Genomic DNA, 17,144 nt, shown 5'->3' with positions numbered 1-17,144 from the left:
TAACAGAATATGAATGTGACTATTAGATTAAAGACTCACATTGATATTACTGAAAATACACAAATGAGTTATTAAAAGCAGTGTGCAATACTGAAAGATTTGGTATCGATCTGCTACCAAATAAATACAGGGCCAGTATCACCAATACCGATACAATACCAAAATAAAGTTAAAAAAAAAAAAAGAATTTAAATAGTTCTTGTGATTTATTTTAGTGAAAACGGTAGAATTTGGGCATTTTAGGTAAATAGAAAATATTTGTCCACATCATTTAATACCTTTTGCACTTTTAGAGCAGATAGATAGAATCTTCATAGAAAGGTGTTTGTTTGCCCTTCTTGCAGTAATCTTCTGCTTGGAGATGGGTTAAAATAAAAAATAAAAAATAATAAAAAAAAATAAAAACAACAAAAAGTACACCATTTCCGTACATACCGTGTCGCCATGAAAGCAACGCCGACCTCGAGAACGAGGACGCAGCGCACCTGCACGATGACGTCACCACCAACCGCTGGACGAGCCTTGTCACGTGCTCACCAGTCGCGGGAGTGCTAAATTATTTGACTAAAAAGACAAACATTGCACTTTGTTCAGTCCTCTGTCGTCTCCACGCAGACAGACGATGGCGGCTTCAGTCACGTCTTAACATTAAAACACACTCTCGCATTCAGAAGAGTGGCGCTGAAGGAAACACATCTCAAGTCGAAAACGTCGCGTGAAGCCGATACCGTTTCAGCGAAATTGTGGTGAGTTGAGCGTTGTTGAGAAATCTCAACAAATTGACGCGCTGATCTGAAGCAGCCATGGCTGTTGTTTTCTGCATTTGGATAAATCAGACAACAAACAACCTTTTTTCCTACATGCTGACTTCCTCGGGAGAATGAAATGAGATGAGTGTGTGTCTCGCCATAGTCCGCATTATTTTCGGTTCTGTCTCCCAATTTAAAAAGCTAGCAGCATGCTAAATAGATTTTGTGGGACAACCCGAGGCCTGTTCAATTGTGCTCATTAAAGATCAGTGTTATTTGCTCAGAAAAAAATACACAGACAAATGTATATAATTAAACTTTGACTGTAAATAGAAATAGACTTTGACTGTTTGATATTTACCGCCAACTCACTTAGCCACAAACCTAGCATAGCATGAAAAGCAGTGCAGTGCTAAACCACTCTGTCACCCAGTCTTCACTGTCGGATGCTCTTTGGATCCACCTGGGTCACGTCTCATTAGCCTTTCATCTGCCTTGTGTACTGGGAGCTTAGAGTCGGGCAGATTTAGACACCAGTAGAGTGATTGAAGTTCACCTGCGTTGACTTTGTGACTACCTGAAGCTGCAGGAAGCCGGACATGACAACCAAGGACTGAAGGTCTGAATGTTGAAGAAAAGAGAGGCGAGTGATGGGAGAGTCTCGGCTCATCATTGAGGAGCTGCTGGCTCTGTGTCTCCAGAGGATCACCATGGAGGAGAATGCTGTGAGTGCTGAGAAAGGTGAGACCGACCAGTGACACGATGCACACACACTCACACACACAACATATGCCTGAGTGGCTTTTCTGTCCTGCCCCCAGAAATGGTGGAAGTGGTGAAGAACTTTGAGACGGTCAGGAAGCGATGGCTGCATGCAGAGCTCGAGCTCAAGAAGTACAAAGAACTGCTGGTCAAGTCGGACGTGGCCAAAGCTGCTCTGGAGGTCAAACTGAAACACGTTCGCAACCAGCTGGATGTGGAGATGAAGAAGCGCATCAAGGTGGAAGGAGACTACCAGTACTTGGTGAGAACCTACCAACCTATAAAGAATACATATGAACAATTTCATGGGCTCACAACTGTGGCCCAGATGGAAAAAACCAATATGATCTCTGTGACTGATCATTGAGTCTATGGTGGAAACTCTTTTCATTAAGTCTTCACACACTCACTCACTCTTTCCCCCTTTTGACCTGTGAGCAATGGTTGGAAGTGATGAAGTACAAATACTTGATTATTGTACTTGAGTACTATATGTACTTTACTTGAGCATTTAATTTTCTGAAGACCTTATTTTCACTCCCTACACTTGTACAAATTTATCTGTACTTTCAACTTCTTGCATTGGAAAAACATGCTTGTCACTTTTGTGATTGAAAAATATATATTCTGTTAAAAGTAACCCACTTTTTATCTTACAGTTGTTGTTGCTTGAAGTGGAGCTAGTTGAACTGCTGTTGTGTAGTTCAATATGAAAGTGGATCATATTCCAGAGGGAGTACCTCAGCTTTGTGGTCACCGATTAGTACGTTTTCAGTATAGCGGAAAATGGAAGATTAGAAAATAACATTGGTTATTGCTATTAAAAATGTAAATATCCAATAATGGCTCACTGGTCATAACTATTGCTGATTACAGTTTGGTTGTGCTGCAAAACTAAAGTATTGTTTGAAGCAAACCTCTTTAAAAGTTATCCAGACCAGATATTGAATGTGAATGAGCTTTTAGCCTCTGGGGGGCGCTGACGGCACTGTCATTCCTGACTGTCAGCAGAGGCAGATGCAGCTGATGTGTGACATCCTGGTCCACGACACCAAAACCAGTGCCTGTCTGAACGACGAGCAGAAATCTCTTCTGGCTACATTTGAACACAAAGGGGGAAATGTGACGATGCACAGGAGCAGCAAGCGGTAGGAGACCGTCGCTCAACGCTTGAGGCCAAGTGCAATGTGTTCTGCTGTTGTGGAAGGTTCACTGTACATCCAACCCTGTTGGTGCTCTGTGGCATTTTCTCCTGTTCCATCAGGTTGTCCGTGATCGACGAGTCCTCCTTCATGTCCGTGTGTCACTCTGACATCAGCTACGATCGGACAGACGACGACGTGGTAAATACTGCAACTCACCAGTTGTTTGCTCAGTAATCGTCCACCGGTCTGAGGACGGAGGGTTGTGTCGTCTGGGTTTTCTTCTGTGTGCTGTGAAGACAAATGTTGAAAAATTGCGTTCCCGCTGTTCCAGGATCTGGACACGAGCATCATCAAACCTCTGAGATCTCGTGCCAGAGAGCGCAGGGTGAGTTCAATCTGCCTGTGTGATGGTGACGTCTGACTTCCCCTCATGGCTGATCTCCTTATCTCATGATGTGTTGAGGCATGTCCAGCAGGGGGTGCACTAAGACATTCTGATTGAGTGACCCTGACCTCACTTTTGGGAACCCATGCATTTCAATGAAGTTGCTCACCCAGCGCATACGCTGAAAAGGTTTTTGACTTCCGCATTAATGGGCCCATATAGCGTGCACAGTAGTTTCACTTCCCATCGTGCCTCTGCAACTCACATGATCTATTTGACCAATCAGAACGATCCTGGAGAACATCACTTACAGACACGTCAGGATGCAGCCAATCAGAACAAGCTGAGACATGGCAGCACGTACGACGTTGTGACGTCATGCTGGGAATAAACTATTTCCTGCTGACTTTCTGGCCTTTATCAGTGTTTTAAACGACTGAAAAACCCTACATTAAAAATCTACAACAGAAAGATTTCACATAAATCGCGCTTCAGGTCACAGTCGTCCTGTCAGCTGTTTTAAAGGCCTTCATTTTTGTATTGCACTCTATGGAAAAATACTTTTTGGACCCATGGGATTTTCGTTGCTGCAGTACCTCGAGTGGCCACTGGAGGAAATCGGCACGCCACCATGTTGGCAGTCCGGTATCCAGTTCTTATCATACATCCATGGCACCACTGGGCATTTGACAGATGTTTGCATCAGTCAGTTACACAAAGTAGCTCGCTCCCTAACACTCAACTGTCAATCCTGCAACCCTGCATAAATTCTGAGAATTCTTTTTTTTTTTTTTTTTTCAAACAAAACAGTTATTGCGTATGCGCTGTCCCCTCTTATTCCTGCAGCGCTCATCCATGGGAGTGGTTAGCGGTCCGGGTGTAAAACGAGGGAAAGGTGGGAACAAGTCGGAGCTGATGGAGAAGAAAACTGTGGACAAGGTGGAGAAGGAAACAAGTGTAGAGATGATGATGATGATGATGATGATGATGGGGGTAGTGGGGGGGGTAGTCTGTTAACAAGGTAACATAAATTAGAACATTCGTTCTCGCCTGATTGGTTGTAGAACGGGGGCACACAGCTAGCACAGCAATATTGTCGCACAGACTGCTGACTTATCTGTGTGATACAGGAAGTGGAGACCACCATCAAGCCGTCAGTGCTGACACTGGACACCAGGGGGCAGCAAATCGCCCAGGAAACGTTCAAAACAGTGACGCCAACCCTCCTGCAGGACTGTGCAGGTGAGTCGCAACCAGTTTGTTGCTACTTTGGATGTTTGCTGTCAGCCAGTTGTGTTCAGGAGGTGTCTTCTCAGATCAGACGTCGGTCTGGTTCATCTCTGATGAGACTGAGGCGGAGCCTGAAGCTCCACTGGTGGAAAGGATGGACCGAAACCCCCGACACGTATTTGTCTCCAAAACGGTGAGGACGTCCAGGAGGTCACCTGTGATGTTGTCCAAGTTTGGCTTCACCAAACATGTGACTGCTCAGTGTTTGCATGCCGTTTGGCTGCTGCGTCAGTGTATAGCTGTACATGAAGCAAGTGCAGTCTGGCAGTCTTCCGCGGGCTCCGTGTGGTCCCTCTGACCCTCCAGGTGATCCGTCCTGAGACCTGCACGCCATGTGGGAAAAGGATCCGCTTCGGGAAGATCGCAATGAAGTGCAGGAACTGCCGTGTGGTCACTCACCCGGAGTGCAAGCAGGGAGTCATCATCAGCTGCTCAACAGGAAGTGCAACTCAGCAGGTGCATCAGGTGAGCGGAGGGAAGCGGACGGTCTTTCTCCTGCCTCTGCCTGCTCATCGTAGTGCTTTCTGATGGACGGAGATGTTGGCGGTCGTTTCAGAACTCACTGGAGTATTTTGCTCCAGCTGTTCCTCCCCGAGTCCCTCAGCTGCTGGTGGAGTGTGTGGCTGAGATCGAGAGGAGGGGCTTGCAAGAGGTGAGCTCTGCATCGCACCTTCGTCTTCAGCGCTGACGTTGCAAGGTCCAAACCAAAGAGAAACATCACGTGCACTTTATGTGTGCGCGTGTGTGCGTGCGCTCAGAGGGGTCTGTACAGGGTTCCTGGAGGAGAGCGCTTGGTGAAGGAGCTGAAGGACCGTTTCCTGGAGGGGAAAGCTCTGCCCCAGCTCAACAAGGTTCACGACATCCATGTGATCTGTGGCGTGCTCAAGGACTTCCTGCGGAAACTGAAGGAGCCACTCGTCACCTTCAAGTTACACCGAGCTTTCGGCGAGGCTGCAGGTACAAGCAAAAATCAGCTTTCATAAACAAGATGCGGTAATGGATGATTCTGCTTTGAGGCATAACATGAAGACTGCAAAACTAAACCCCCATGGAAGCTTTTCTTGTCTGACAATGCTGGAATATCTCAATATTCTAGAGATGATGGAAGAAGAGGACAACAGCACGTTCTTCCAGACCATCGCACAGCTTCCTAAAGCCAACAGAGACACCCTGGCCTTCCTAATGCTGCACCTGCACAAGTATGCCCTCTGCTGGTCAGGATGATTAGCAAGAGACCCTGGGATCAATGGGACGTCAAGACTGTAGCAGAGCTTCGACTAGAAACCGTCTCATTTTTTCTGGAATGAAAATAAATAAATGTTAAATCTTGAATGTTTCTCCAATCCATTTTTCCATTTTCATTCTTCTGTTCTGTTTTAGGGTGATGCGGAGCCCTCCGTGTCAGATGGACCAGAACAACTTGGCACGGGTATTTGGACCCACTGTTGTGGGACACGGGATGTCTGAGCCAACTCCATCAACCATTATGAGAGACACCAACACTCAACCAAAGGTTCTGCACCAAAAAAAAGGCACATTTAAAAAGCTCATTGTCGACAGGAGGATGTCAAAGCATCTGCTTTGTCTCAGGTCATGTCCCGCATGCTGGCCCTCCCTGAGTCTTACTGGAGAAGTGTCCTCACTGACCCAGTCCCGTCCTCTGCCTCCACTGCTGGCGCCTACAACCAGGATGGTGGACAAGGTTGGTCTATGCCGCTGCTTTGAGCTTTCTGTTCAGCTGTCTTGTAGTGGAATTTTCACACCAACACCACATTCTTATATTTTATTCCATATTCCAGGTCGTCTGTTTAAACCGCTGACGTCTCCGGAGTTGAACAGTTACTATAAATCCACCAGCAGGGGGTCTCTGCGAGGCAGGATCAAGAACCTGGGTCATGCCATGGCCACCACGTAAGACCAGAACCAGCGCCCCGCAGAGGCACCAGTGTTGCACTTCTGATTTGACTGGTTTTATTTTTATCCTCAGGAGTCGAGTTGAACCTGGGAAGAGATTCTTCACTTCACCCAACTGAGGTCTCTCTGTCACGCACGCACGCGCACACACACACACACACACACACACACACACACACACACACACACACACACACACACACACACACACCCCATACCCAATTTAAAATTCTGCATTTCTTTTTCAGTCAGCAGGAAGTGAAGCCAGTGTCAACGTTTGTAATGAGTAAATGGAAAAGATGGATGGTCCCCATTTAGACTGAGGGTTGCATTGTGGGATAAATATTTATCAGTGCCATGGACCGGACTGTCTGTGGCAGGATGTTTTATGCCTGTATCTACTCATGAAGAATCCACAATGTGTGTTTTTGTCAAGCTGTAAACTGAAAAATAAAACATGTTTGTTAGAAAGTTTAAGAAAAAATAAATTAACTTTTTATTCATAGAAAATGTTCTGTTAAACAGTAAAACACTATCAATGAGACTTCAGAGGACACCAAACCAAAGCTAAACACTAAAGCACAAATTTCCCTTGCATACTATTGCGGCACAATTCTGCAAATGAGTGTATATGAATAAAAAAAAAACAACATTAAAAGAGACTCGGCAAAAATCCATTATGTCTACATTTACAGTGCAAGCTTACTCCTAATAAAGTGCTGATGTATTTTTAAATCGTACTGTACACTGAAGCACAAAGAAAAAACTAAGGCAAAGAAAGTCAGCTAACTTAAATCAGCCTATATAGAATATCAGCATGTAATTATGGGTTCTTTAGTTAAGGAAGATGAAAAAAGATAGCAGGTGTGTTAAGAAAAGAAAAAAAAAAACCTGGCTGACAAATGTTAAAATATATACGATTTTCAGTCCAATATCTGATTGTCAATTAATTATTATTTTATTTTTTAAACAAAAAAATGTGTTTTGCCACCTAATGAGTTTCCTATCATATTGCTAACATTTTTAAATTAAGTTTGATACTGTTATATTCTAAGTCTTGCACCTAGCAAACGCTGAATTAATGTTTATTTATTTATGTATTTATTAATTTATTCAGAATCGTTTTTTGATCGCACCACGCCGCGGTTTTATTCAATACTGCGTTTCTAAGTAAACTTACAACTAAGACCTTCAAAACCGTTTTTGTTCTATGACACGTTAAGCAAAGATACTGTGTTTTAATAAAGTGGATTTTAATTGAAATGTATTCGACAGTAGCTGTGGAACGGAAACGCGTTAGCTTAAACGCCGGGAAAGATTTTTGTCGTCCAGCAGGGATACGCGGCCAGTAGGTTAAAGGTTTCCAACCCGGAAAATCAACAGAAAAAACAAAGGTGGCGGCGGTCCGGCTCCTGCTGCACTGACGCCCGCCAATATGTTCTCCGTTTCACCGTCCGGAACCGCGTTGCTGCTGGCGACCTCCGGCCTGTTTATTGGCTGTTGCTCCTGCTCCCTTCTGGCCCGAGACATCCCGCACATCGCTATGTACTTCGGTACAAAGACCCGCTACGAGGAGGTGAACCCGCACCTTCTGCGGGACGCCTTCTCAGTCAACCGATCCATTCTGAGGGCTCCGGCCAGCGAGCGCTGCTCTCCGGTCCACCTGAGCGCCCTCATCAGACACGGCAGCCGCTATCCGACGGTGAAAAACATCCGCAGAATCCGGAAGCTGAGCGAACTAGTCCGCAGGGAAGCGTCCGGAGGATCCGAGGACTGGCTGCAGGACATCCAGAGCCGCTGGGACAACTGGTTCACTGACGACATGGACGGTGAGAGGGAGCCCGTGGAGCAACACAGCGAAAAACAAAAAAAAGCATTTATTTAGATCGTAAGCGGTGCAACTGGATTAGGTTTTTCAGGTGTTAGTACGTGAATATTTCTCTTTTTGAAGTCTATTTTTATTTTTACGTTTGTCCACAAATATCAGTATTTTCTACTCCTTACTATGGGAAAAATATGCTAATTGTATTTATTTATTTATTTATTTTTAAAGAGAAAACGATTTCTGTGGAAAAGTCATTTTATTATTGTTTTTTATAGTTGCTGCTTGAAGTGGAGCCATTTAACCGTATTCTGTTGTGTAGGTCAATATCATCTGTAATAATATTTTAAAAGAAGAATATTTTTGGAGTTGCTCTGCTTTTCGGTCGTTCAATATGTTCTCAGCACAGACAAAAGTGTCTTAAAAATACAAATGAAAGTGCGAACATCCAGTAATGGCTCACTGGTCATAACCATTACTGATTAGTCTGGTTGTGCTGCAGTTGAAAAAAAGAAAAACTACAGTATTGAGAGTAGCGATCTTCAAAATGATTAAAATGCTCATCAAGACCTCTAACCACTTGTCAGTTCAGTCCTGATTATTCAGACACAACTTTTTCATTTTTGCAACATTATCATTTCTTATTTTCACTTGAGTCAAGGAGTTGAATGACTAATTTTACTTTTGAGTGTCCATCCGCCCAGTGGTCAGAGTCAAGTTTGTGGGGGGCGGGGATAACAAATGCAATGCTTTCGGTATCCGGGGTGTTAATGGTTGTTCCTCTTCCTCAGGACAGCTGGTGGGCAAGGGGAGGGAAGAGCTACGTCAGCTGGCGGCCCGCCTGTCCATCCTCCTGCCGGCACTCTTCTCTGAGGACAACAAGGAGAAGATCAATCTGAGGAGCAGCTCCAAGCACCGCTGCCTGAGCAGCGTGGAGGCCTTCCAGGAGGGGCTGTGGGGCCAGTCAGGTCGGAAGTCAAGTCGCCCACCCAGCAGGGCTCGGAGAGCATCCTGCCTGCCGCGTATCCATCCTAGCGTGCCCTGTGCTCTGCCCTTTCAGGTGTGGAGTACCGCCACCTGGTGGACGACGAGCTGCTGCGCTTCTTTGAGCGGTGCCGTAAATACGTGGAGGGGGTGGAGAACAACCGCACGGCGCTGCAGGAGGTGGAGAAGTTCAAAGAAGGAGAGGAGATGGAGGAGCTGCGGAGGAAGACAGCCAGGAAGCTGGGTCTGCAGCCACATCTCCTCACCGCTGGTCAGACACACACACACACACACACACACACACACACACACACACACACCTTACAGCAAAACAGAGGCTTGATTGTGTGTGTGTGTGTGTGTGTGTGTGTGTGTGTGTTTCCTCACACCTTCCTGTCTATCCTGCAGATCTGCTGGAAGCTGCGTTTTTCATTTGTTCCTATGAACTGTCAATTAAATCTGTTCACTCACCGTGGTGCTTCCTGTTTGATGAGGATGACGCCAAGGTACGTATGAAGCTACACACACACACACCATTCCCACATGTGCGTGCTGCTTCCTCACCAGTTGTGTGCTGTGCAGGTGCTGGAGTACAAGGCCGACCTGAAGCAGTACTGGAAGCGCTCTCATGGTCACGCAATCAGCGGACTGTCCAGCTGTCCTCTGTTCCATCACATCTTCAGGACGTTGGACAAAGCAGGACGCCCACGCAGGCGAGTGCACGACACACGCCGGTCAGCGGCAGACTCTTAATTTGAAGGGCCTCAGGAAGTTGGGTCTTGGTGTCACTCAGGTCGACAGACGAACCTCCTGAGCCCGCCTCCATCCTCCTGGGTCATGCAGAGACGCTCCTGCCTGTCCTCTCTCTGCTGGGACTCTACAAGGAAGAGACTCCGCCCACTGCCAGCAACTTCCACACACAGCACGGTACAAAGCGCCGCCTCTGTTTGACACAAGGACACACTGACAGAACAAGTTCGTTCGGCTGGTTTTATCAGACCATGGTGAAAATATAAAAATTTTCGGATTGATTTTTTTGACGTGGTCCAGCTGTGTCTAACCTTAACTCCAATCTACTCCACAAGTGCTGCACAACTCTGCCTACATTCATTGCAGCAACAGATTTTGTCCCAGTGTACCTTCACAGTAAACTTACCCTGTTGTGTCCGTTAGCTAAAGCAGCGGCTCCCAAACTCCTCCAGGCCGTGGCCCCCAAACAGTGCTAGCTTGTGGCTGCAGACCCCTCTGGAAAACAACCCATACTACTAAACATGAAGAGAAACATCAACTTTTAGAATGCTATTAAATAATTGCCACATGTATTTAGAATAAGAATCCTACCAGATAGCATGTTGATAACCGTGGCTATTTCCTGTATGTAAATCCAAACTTAATGTTTGCTGCCTCGTATTTTCTTGCGTTAGTTGGCCGATTTGAATTTTTTTTTGCAGCAGTGTCTTTCACAACTGAGCTGACCGTCTGTTCCTTTGGTCCCTTTGTTACACACCTGTCGATTTTGGATTACCTAGGCCAGCTTGTGGAGTAAATCACCTTGATGAATGGAACAAACCAAAAATATTATGATTTGCAGATTTTATTTAATAATAATGATCAAACAACATTTAGATTTTATTTGATAATAATAATTAAAAGATATCTGAATTGCATAATTTATTTGCTTTTTCCTTATCTTCCCCGCCAGGGTGGCCGCCCTAGTGCACCCTGGCGGGGAAGATAAGGAAAAAGCAAATAAATCCTCCTCCTCAGGGGGCCACGGGCCCTCACATTGAAAACCACTGAGCTAGACAGTGATAATCTTACTGACACTACGTTAACATCACCGTTACCTCAGCGCCACACAGCTGTTAGCTCAGCGAGCTGTAAGCTGAGCTATCCAGCGGCTACTACTAGCCTAGAGATGAGCGGCTCCTTGTTTATCCAAGTGACAGCTTCTCCTGCACCACCTGCCACCGCTGTAGCAGTAAACTTTGGATGACTTTGGAGTCCTTTTCTCTCACAGGAAGAGTTTTCCGCACCAGCCGCATTGTTCCCTACGCTGCCAACCTGCTCTTCATCCTGTACGACTGCCAACGCGGCCCGCGGTTGCAGCTGCTCGTCAACGAGACTCCAGTGCGCTTCCCTGGTCTGGAGGCGGAGGATGCGCCGCTCTACAGGGACGTGCGTGCCACATATCGCCATCTGCTGGATGGCTGCGACTTCCAGCGGGAGTGTGAAGGCCGAACTGTTGGCCGGGGCCCCAATACCGAACTGTGAGCACAAGTCTCCTCATTGATGGAAACCGACCCGCCCCCCCCGCAGCCCTGAGAGTTTGCCCTCACCTACCTACTGATACACTATCAGCTGAGCTGGAGTGGAATGTCCAGGGCAAAGTGTTTGTGTGATTAATGAAAGCAATGAGGGGGGGTGGGACTGAGAGAGACGCAGGAATGATCAGTTCTGTCTTCCCTCTCTAATTGCGGTCCCTTTAATTGTTCTGATTTCTGATTGGGTGTGCTTTTCTTCATGTGCTTTATAATGTGCTTTTGGTGTCTTGGTGCAGTTCCTCTAAAAAGCCTCGGGATGCTGTTTTTACTCAGACTGAGATCAGGGTTTTTCACAATAAGAGGCTCTTGTGTTTTTATTTATAATTTTAACTGTTTTCCATTTCAAGCTTTAATAAAGTTTTTTCTTTTTATAAACCGTTTTGAAAAAGTTTTATTCCGTATGTTGTTCGGAATAATTTTCGACCATCTCTATTTGCAGCTCATAGTGGTTGCTTTCCACCTGCTACAGCCAGAGGAAACTGATTGGTTCTAAAGTACCGAGACATTTCAGGGAAGATATCACTCAATCACACCACAAATGTTGAATATAATAGTTTAATTCTGTGTATTGTAGATCCCATTGAGAACACGTTACCAACTTAAAGGTTTCAAAATAAATCTTTCAGAATGAACTGTTTTATACTGCAACACCCGAGACAAAAGCATAAAAGAAGGAAAAATAAGAGAAAAAACACTCATCATGAACGTAAACTTGTGTTTTGCTTCTGACAGATTTAGGTTCCAGAGAAGTCCAGATTTTACTTTTACTTACACGTAAGTCCATTCACAGCGACTTCAGGATTTTCATAATAATGGGTCGGTGCACTGCAGTCTGAATGGAGGTTGTGGGCAGATCATCAAAGATAAACCAGGCTGAATGGTGGCACGTTTGACAGACGAGATGTTTTCTCAGGTTTGGCTTGGCCAACATCTTTATGCATCTGAGTTTGCACTCGCAAAAGCAGCTTTCTTTCACAAACAGTATCAACACACGGGCTGAATGGAATAGACAGCTAACAGAGGCACATAAATAAAAACCAAACAAGTCACATGAGTCAATCCAGTGCGGCGTGCAGCAGAGGGTGGACTCCACCCACCCCCTTTGACTTCTTCAGCTTACAGATGGACTTCTGAAGGTCCGACTGGCTGATGGGGCGGATGTAGTCCTCTGACAAGCTGGGGGGGAGAGAGACAGAGAGACAGAGAGAGAGAGAGAGAGAGAGGAAGTTTGACATTGGAAAGCTGTTTTCGCTGTGACAGGCACTGTCACGCTCAGGCAGACGGGAGGCAGTCAGACGGGTACCTGTCGCTCTGTGTGTGAACAAAGTCGCGCAGACACAGCAGCGCCGCATCGCGACACATCTCTTTGAGGTCGCTCCCCGAAAAGCCCTCCGTGTCTTTGGCAACGTTCGGGAGGTCAACAGACTGATCGAACTGGGGGGGAGGGGCCAAAGAGAGAAGACTGTCAGGGATCAATACACTACCTGTGTGTGTGTGTGTGTGTGTGAACTCACGCTCTCATTCTCCAGGATGAGTTTGAGGATCTGCTCCCTCTGCCTCACACTCTGCACACACAGACCAGATACATGACACGTGTGAACACAATGCCGAGTTAATAGTGTGTGTGTGTGTGTGTGTGTGTGTGTGTGTGTACCAACCGGCTGGTTGATGTGGAACCTCGTTGGCATTCTCCTCAAAATAGCCGAGTCCAGATCTTGAGGACGATTGGTTGCCCCCATGATGATCACCTGACACAGAGACACCTTCACCTCGTCACCGTGGAAGGAAACTACACACTGACGTAGTGTGTGTGTGTGTGTGTGTGTGTGTGTGTGTGTGTGTGTGTGTGTGTGTCAGGGCTGGGCGATTTTGGACAAAAATAAAATCCCGATTTTCAATTTCAATTTCGATTTTTTTTTTTTGGTAAGACTAAAAAAGAAAATGAAATAAATTATTCTTTATTTTGAAATAAAGGGGTTGTGATATTTTGATCTCCGATACTCAGTGAGCACTTGCGACATTAGGCTACAACACACCGTTCAGTGCACGACTGGGTTACGTGACATTTCTCGTTAAACATGCTACAGAAACGAGACAAGAGCACGTCATACGTGACTTCGGGAAAAAATGTTTTACTAACAGGTGGTGGCGAGAGCAGCATGAGGAATCACTTCCTGGTTTTAACAACCGCAGTAAACAAAGGTAGACAGTTAGCATAGTAGCGAGTTGATCCGAAAAACCGGCCTTCCTTCCTCATGTACAGCCCGCAAAGCAACACACTGCTCCCACTCTGGCTTGTGGTGTTTGTCAGGTGTTGAACTAAGTTTGTGGTGCTGCAGTCTTCAGCAGTGCAGCCATTCAGGCACTTTGCAGCGGGGAGTGCTTTACTCTTCATCCCAAACCTCGAAGCTGTACCAATTCACCACGACTGACTTGATTTTCTTGCCTTTTTTAGCAAAAGAATTCTCGCTTCCTTTAGCAAAAGTAGACATGCTGACAGAGGGGTGTGTGTGTAGCAGCTTCTCGAGGGGGGAGGAGGACTAAGGCAGCCTAGTGGCGCACAGCCTGGAAACATGCCAGAGGAAAATCGATTTTCCTTTTATTAACATCGTCTTGACTAAAAAAAAAAATCAGACTTGGATTTAAAATTAACTTATTTGCACAGTCCTAGTGTGTGTGTGTGTGTGTGTGTGTGTGTGTGTGTGTGTATGTGTGTGTGTACCTGGCAGCGGTGGTCTGTATCCAGCCCATCCCACAGGCTCATGAACTGGGCCTTCATCATGGCCGTGGCCTCGTGGTCCGAACTTGATCGGCTCCGCAGGAATGAGTCTGACCACAGGGACAAGCGCACAACATCAATGACTCGCGTCTTGATTTTCTTTTTCTTTTCTTTTAGCTTAGCCCCCCCCCGGCGGCCGGTGGAGGTGCGCGACCAACCTATCTCGTCGATGAAGATGATTGACGGCTGCAGTTTAACAGCCAAAGTGAAGACGGCGGCGGCCAGCTTCTGCGACTCTCCGTACCACTTGTCGGTCAGCGTGCTTGGCTGCAGGTTGATGAAGCGGAACCCCGCCCCCTTGGCCGTGGCCTTGGCAATCAGAGTTTTACCGCAGCCTGGGGGGCCGTACAGCAGCACTCCTGGTGGAGACACTCAATTTACACCTTCTCCTGCTTCCTACTCCTTGTTTTCATTCCTTCATCAAGTCATGTTTACTGCCTATATCAGTGTTGTTCACCAACTGTGCTGCTACACTAGTGTACCATGAGATAATGTTAGGTGTGCCGTGAAAAATAATCCAATATCACTTAATTGTTCTAAACAATAATAATAATAATAATAATAATAATAATAATAATAATAATACTAATTAATTAATTCATCTTCCATACCCGCTTCTTCCTGAGCTCAGGGTCACGGAGTATGATGATAATAATAACGATAATAATAAGTATAATAACAATAATAATCCTATTGTGGAGTGAATGTGCTTTAATAATAATAAATAGTAATAGATTTTATTTATATTGCACCTTACATTAAGGAAATGTCAAAGTGCTACACCAACAGTAAAACATAAATAATAAAAACAACACAGCCCAAAAGCAGTGAGGCAAAAAGGCGAAGGAAAGGCTTTTCATCAATTCCTCCCAGGATATCCACGTTGTGTGCATGTAAACAGGTTTCCCAGGTTTCACACTGAGTGAGTATAAACAAATGAGGAGACTATGTTGTCCTTGGTATTTTAGGTTTGGTGGTGTGCCTGGGGATTTTTTCCAATGTAAAGAATGTCCCGTGGCTCAGAAACAGGTTGAAAAACACTGGTTTACATCGTCATCAAGCGGTAACGCTGTGATATAATGTCTTGGGAAACTGCTGACCTTTAGGGGGCTGCAGGAGTTTGGAGCCGATAAACAGGTGTCTCTTCTGCACGGGTAGGATGACGGTTTCCTTCAACTCTGTGATGACTTCATCCAAACCAGCGATGTCCCTCCACGTTATCTACACTCACACACACACACATACGTCATGTGGACTGTTTATCCTGCCGAGCACTTCAGGTGTGTAGAAGCGGGACATCACCTGCATGCTGAGCGGGTCGACTAGGTGAGCTGCAATACTCATCTCGTATTCCGAGAGCTTGACATTCTTCACTCCGATCTGCCTCATCAACTTCTCCGCCTGGAAGACAACATGTAGTTCAGATTAAATGAAGACACCCCCCTGTTCTGGCTCGGCCGTGAAAGTCTCATGTTGCAAGGTGGCATTCCAACGGCGGGAACACCGAGTCTCACTGTCACACCTGTTTCTGAGCCTCCACCTTCTGCTTCCTGGTGGGGTCAATGGCATCCACCATCCACTTGATGGTGAAGTAGGTGACCGCTCCGAATATGGTGAGACGAAAGAGAAGGCCGATGACCTCATTCCTGCCCAACGGGCGGGCGATGTTCTCGGCCGGAACCTCCCTCAGCACCATCATGAGACGTCAGGAAGTTCAGGCTGCAGGGAACACGCAAAGAACACCATCAGACACCTCCGACGACTGGTTCTGGACTGTGTGGGAGAGTGTAGAGGTTCTAATTCTGATTCAACAAGGGACTGAACTGTTGATGATAAGACTACACAAGTGGCATTCTCCAGTCCTCAATGTTCTGATAGACATCAGGTCCTCACACAGCTCTGAAGTTACGAGCAGATGGACTGTGACAGGCAAATATGTGGCAAATGTGTGGCAAATGTGAAAGTGTCGGTTGTCTCCCATACTGTTCCTTTAATGGACACAGTCCTCCGGGACCCCAACGTCCACACAACTGCGCGTGTGACCCTCTATTGTTCACTAACGAAACGAAAGTATCCGTGTCGGCTAGCCGCTAACTTTAGCATTAGCTTGACCTTCTGGGCTGTGTGGCCATCACTTGACGGCTCCTCAAAAGCGATACAGCCATCACTGACCGGCAGGTACACACCGCGGAGCCCCGTTTCTCCCGGCGTGTCTGTAAGAAAAGCCTGGGCACGAGTAAGTGATTATCGGCTGCGTGTCACTGCTCTTACCTCCGTCTCTCACGTTCAGCCGTGGTTCAGTTCTTCTTCTTTTTTCCTGTTCAATGAGGGTTGACAACCAGCTGTGGGTGCATCACCGCCACCAACTGGACTGGAGTATGATCTTGAACTTAGACAATGCAATATTACTTAATATCGATTTCAAATGACATTCTTCTTTTCTGTTGTTCTGTTCATTGTATTTTAATTTTCAGAGTCACATACAGCCTGTTTCCATGTCCTTTCCACATTCACACTGCCCAGATGGATGGTCTCCAGTCTCCAGTTATCTGGATGTAAAACTGTGCACTCTGGTTTTATTGCATTGAAACTGCTTTGGAAGACTAACCAGTGAAGACAGAGACCAGGATGTTGAAACAGTCATTTTCTTCAGAGGTATACCTCTGGTTCAACCATTTGTTGTGAAGATCTGATTGTAAAACAATTTCCTGGAAAATCGATGTCTGTTGGTGATACAGAGAAGTCATTTGTTTCAATGTATTTATGATCAGTGATAATGTATTAAACGCCACTGTCAATTGCCAGGATCTGTCATTAATGCTCCACCTATAAATCTATAGATCTTACATCGCGATCAATCCATGTTGTTGTTTTTTTCATTTTTTATTTCATATATCACTGTGATAAAGTCTATTCTCCAACTGATATTTGGTTTTCAGCTGATTAGCCTTACTTTCTATCAGATATAATACTGTTTTGCTTATTGGGAA

General features: G+C 45.8%; 3 protein-coding genes across 3 annotated transcripts; 2 read left to right on the top strand and 1 right to left on the bottom strand.

The window, feature by feature from the left end:
* Positions 1–462: 462 nt before the first annotated feature.
* Positions 463–6,747, top strand: LOC142894055 (rac GTPase-activating protein 1). Its single transcript, XM_076035177.1, has 18 exons — positions 463–746; positions 1,333–1,490; positions 1,571–1,773; positions 2,520–2,659; positions 2,776–2,854; positions 2,988–3,041; positions 3,888–3,980; positions 4,172–4,283; positions 4,358–4,464; positions 4,638–4,796; positions 4,888–4,983; positions 5,090–5,288; positions 5,428–5,530; positions 5,712–5,844; positions 5,922–6,033; positions 6,131–6,242; positions 6,319–6,365; positions 6,494–6,747. The coding sequence occupies exons 2-17, from the start codon at positions 1,400–1,402 to the stop codon at positions 6,362–6,364; spliced, it is 1,839 nt and encodes a 612-aa protein (XP_075891292.1). The 5' UTR covers positions 463–746; positions 1,333–1,399; the 3' UTR covers position 6,365; positions 6,494–6,747.
* Positions 6,748–7,619: 872 nt separating this feature from the next.
* On the top strand, positions 7,620–11,750 carry minpp1b (multiple inositol-polyphosphate phosphatase 1b). The gene is made up of 7 exons (XM_076035174.1): positions 7,620–8,074; positions 8,859–9,035; positions 9,128–9,322; positions 9,460–9,557; positions 9,634–9,764; positions 9,845–9,978; positions 11,072–11,750. The coding sequence occupies exons 1-7, from the start codon at positions 7,681–7,683 to the stop codon at positions 11,323–11,325; spliced, it is 1,383 nt and encodes a 460-aa protein (XP_075891289.1). The 5' UTR covers positions 7,620–7,680; the 3' UTR covers positions 11,326–11,750.
* A 166-nt stretch (positions 11,751–11,916) lies between these two features.
* atad1b (ATPase family AAA domain containing 1b) lies at positions 11,917–16,580 on the bottom strand. Its single transcript, XM_076035175.1, has 10 exons — positions 16,426–16,580; positions 15,677–15,873; positions 15,457–15,555; positions 15,255–15,375; positions 14,313–14,513; positions 14,098–14,204; positions 13,034–13,123; positions 12,890–12,940; positions 12,679–12,809; positions 11,917–12,551 (listed from the first exon to the last, which is right to left on the bottom strand). Exons 2-10 carry the CDS (start codon positions 15,851–15,853, stop codon positions 12,431–12,433), a joined length of 1,098 nt encoding a protein of 365 aa, XP_075891290.1. The 5' UTR covers positions 15,854–15,873; positions 16,426–16,580; the 3' UTR covers positions 11,917–12,430.
* Positions 16,581–17,144: the final 564 nt, after the last annotated feature.

Source organism: Nelusetta ayraudi, unplaced genomic scaffold (assembly GCF_046127955.1).
Source record: "Nelusetta ayraudi isolate G7.1 ecotype Tasmania unplaced genomic scaffold, CSIRO-AGI_Nayr_v1 ptg000042l, whole genome shotgun sequence".
NCBI lineage: Eukaryota > Metazoa > Chordata > Actinopteri > Tetraodontiformes > Monacanthidae > Nelusetta > Nelusetta ayraudi.
This window is presented reverse-complemented; position numbering and strand designations above follow the sequence as displayed.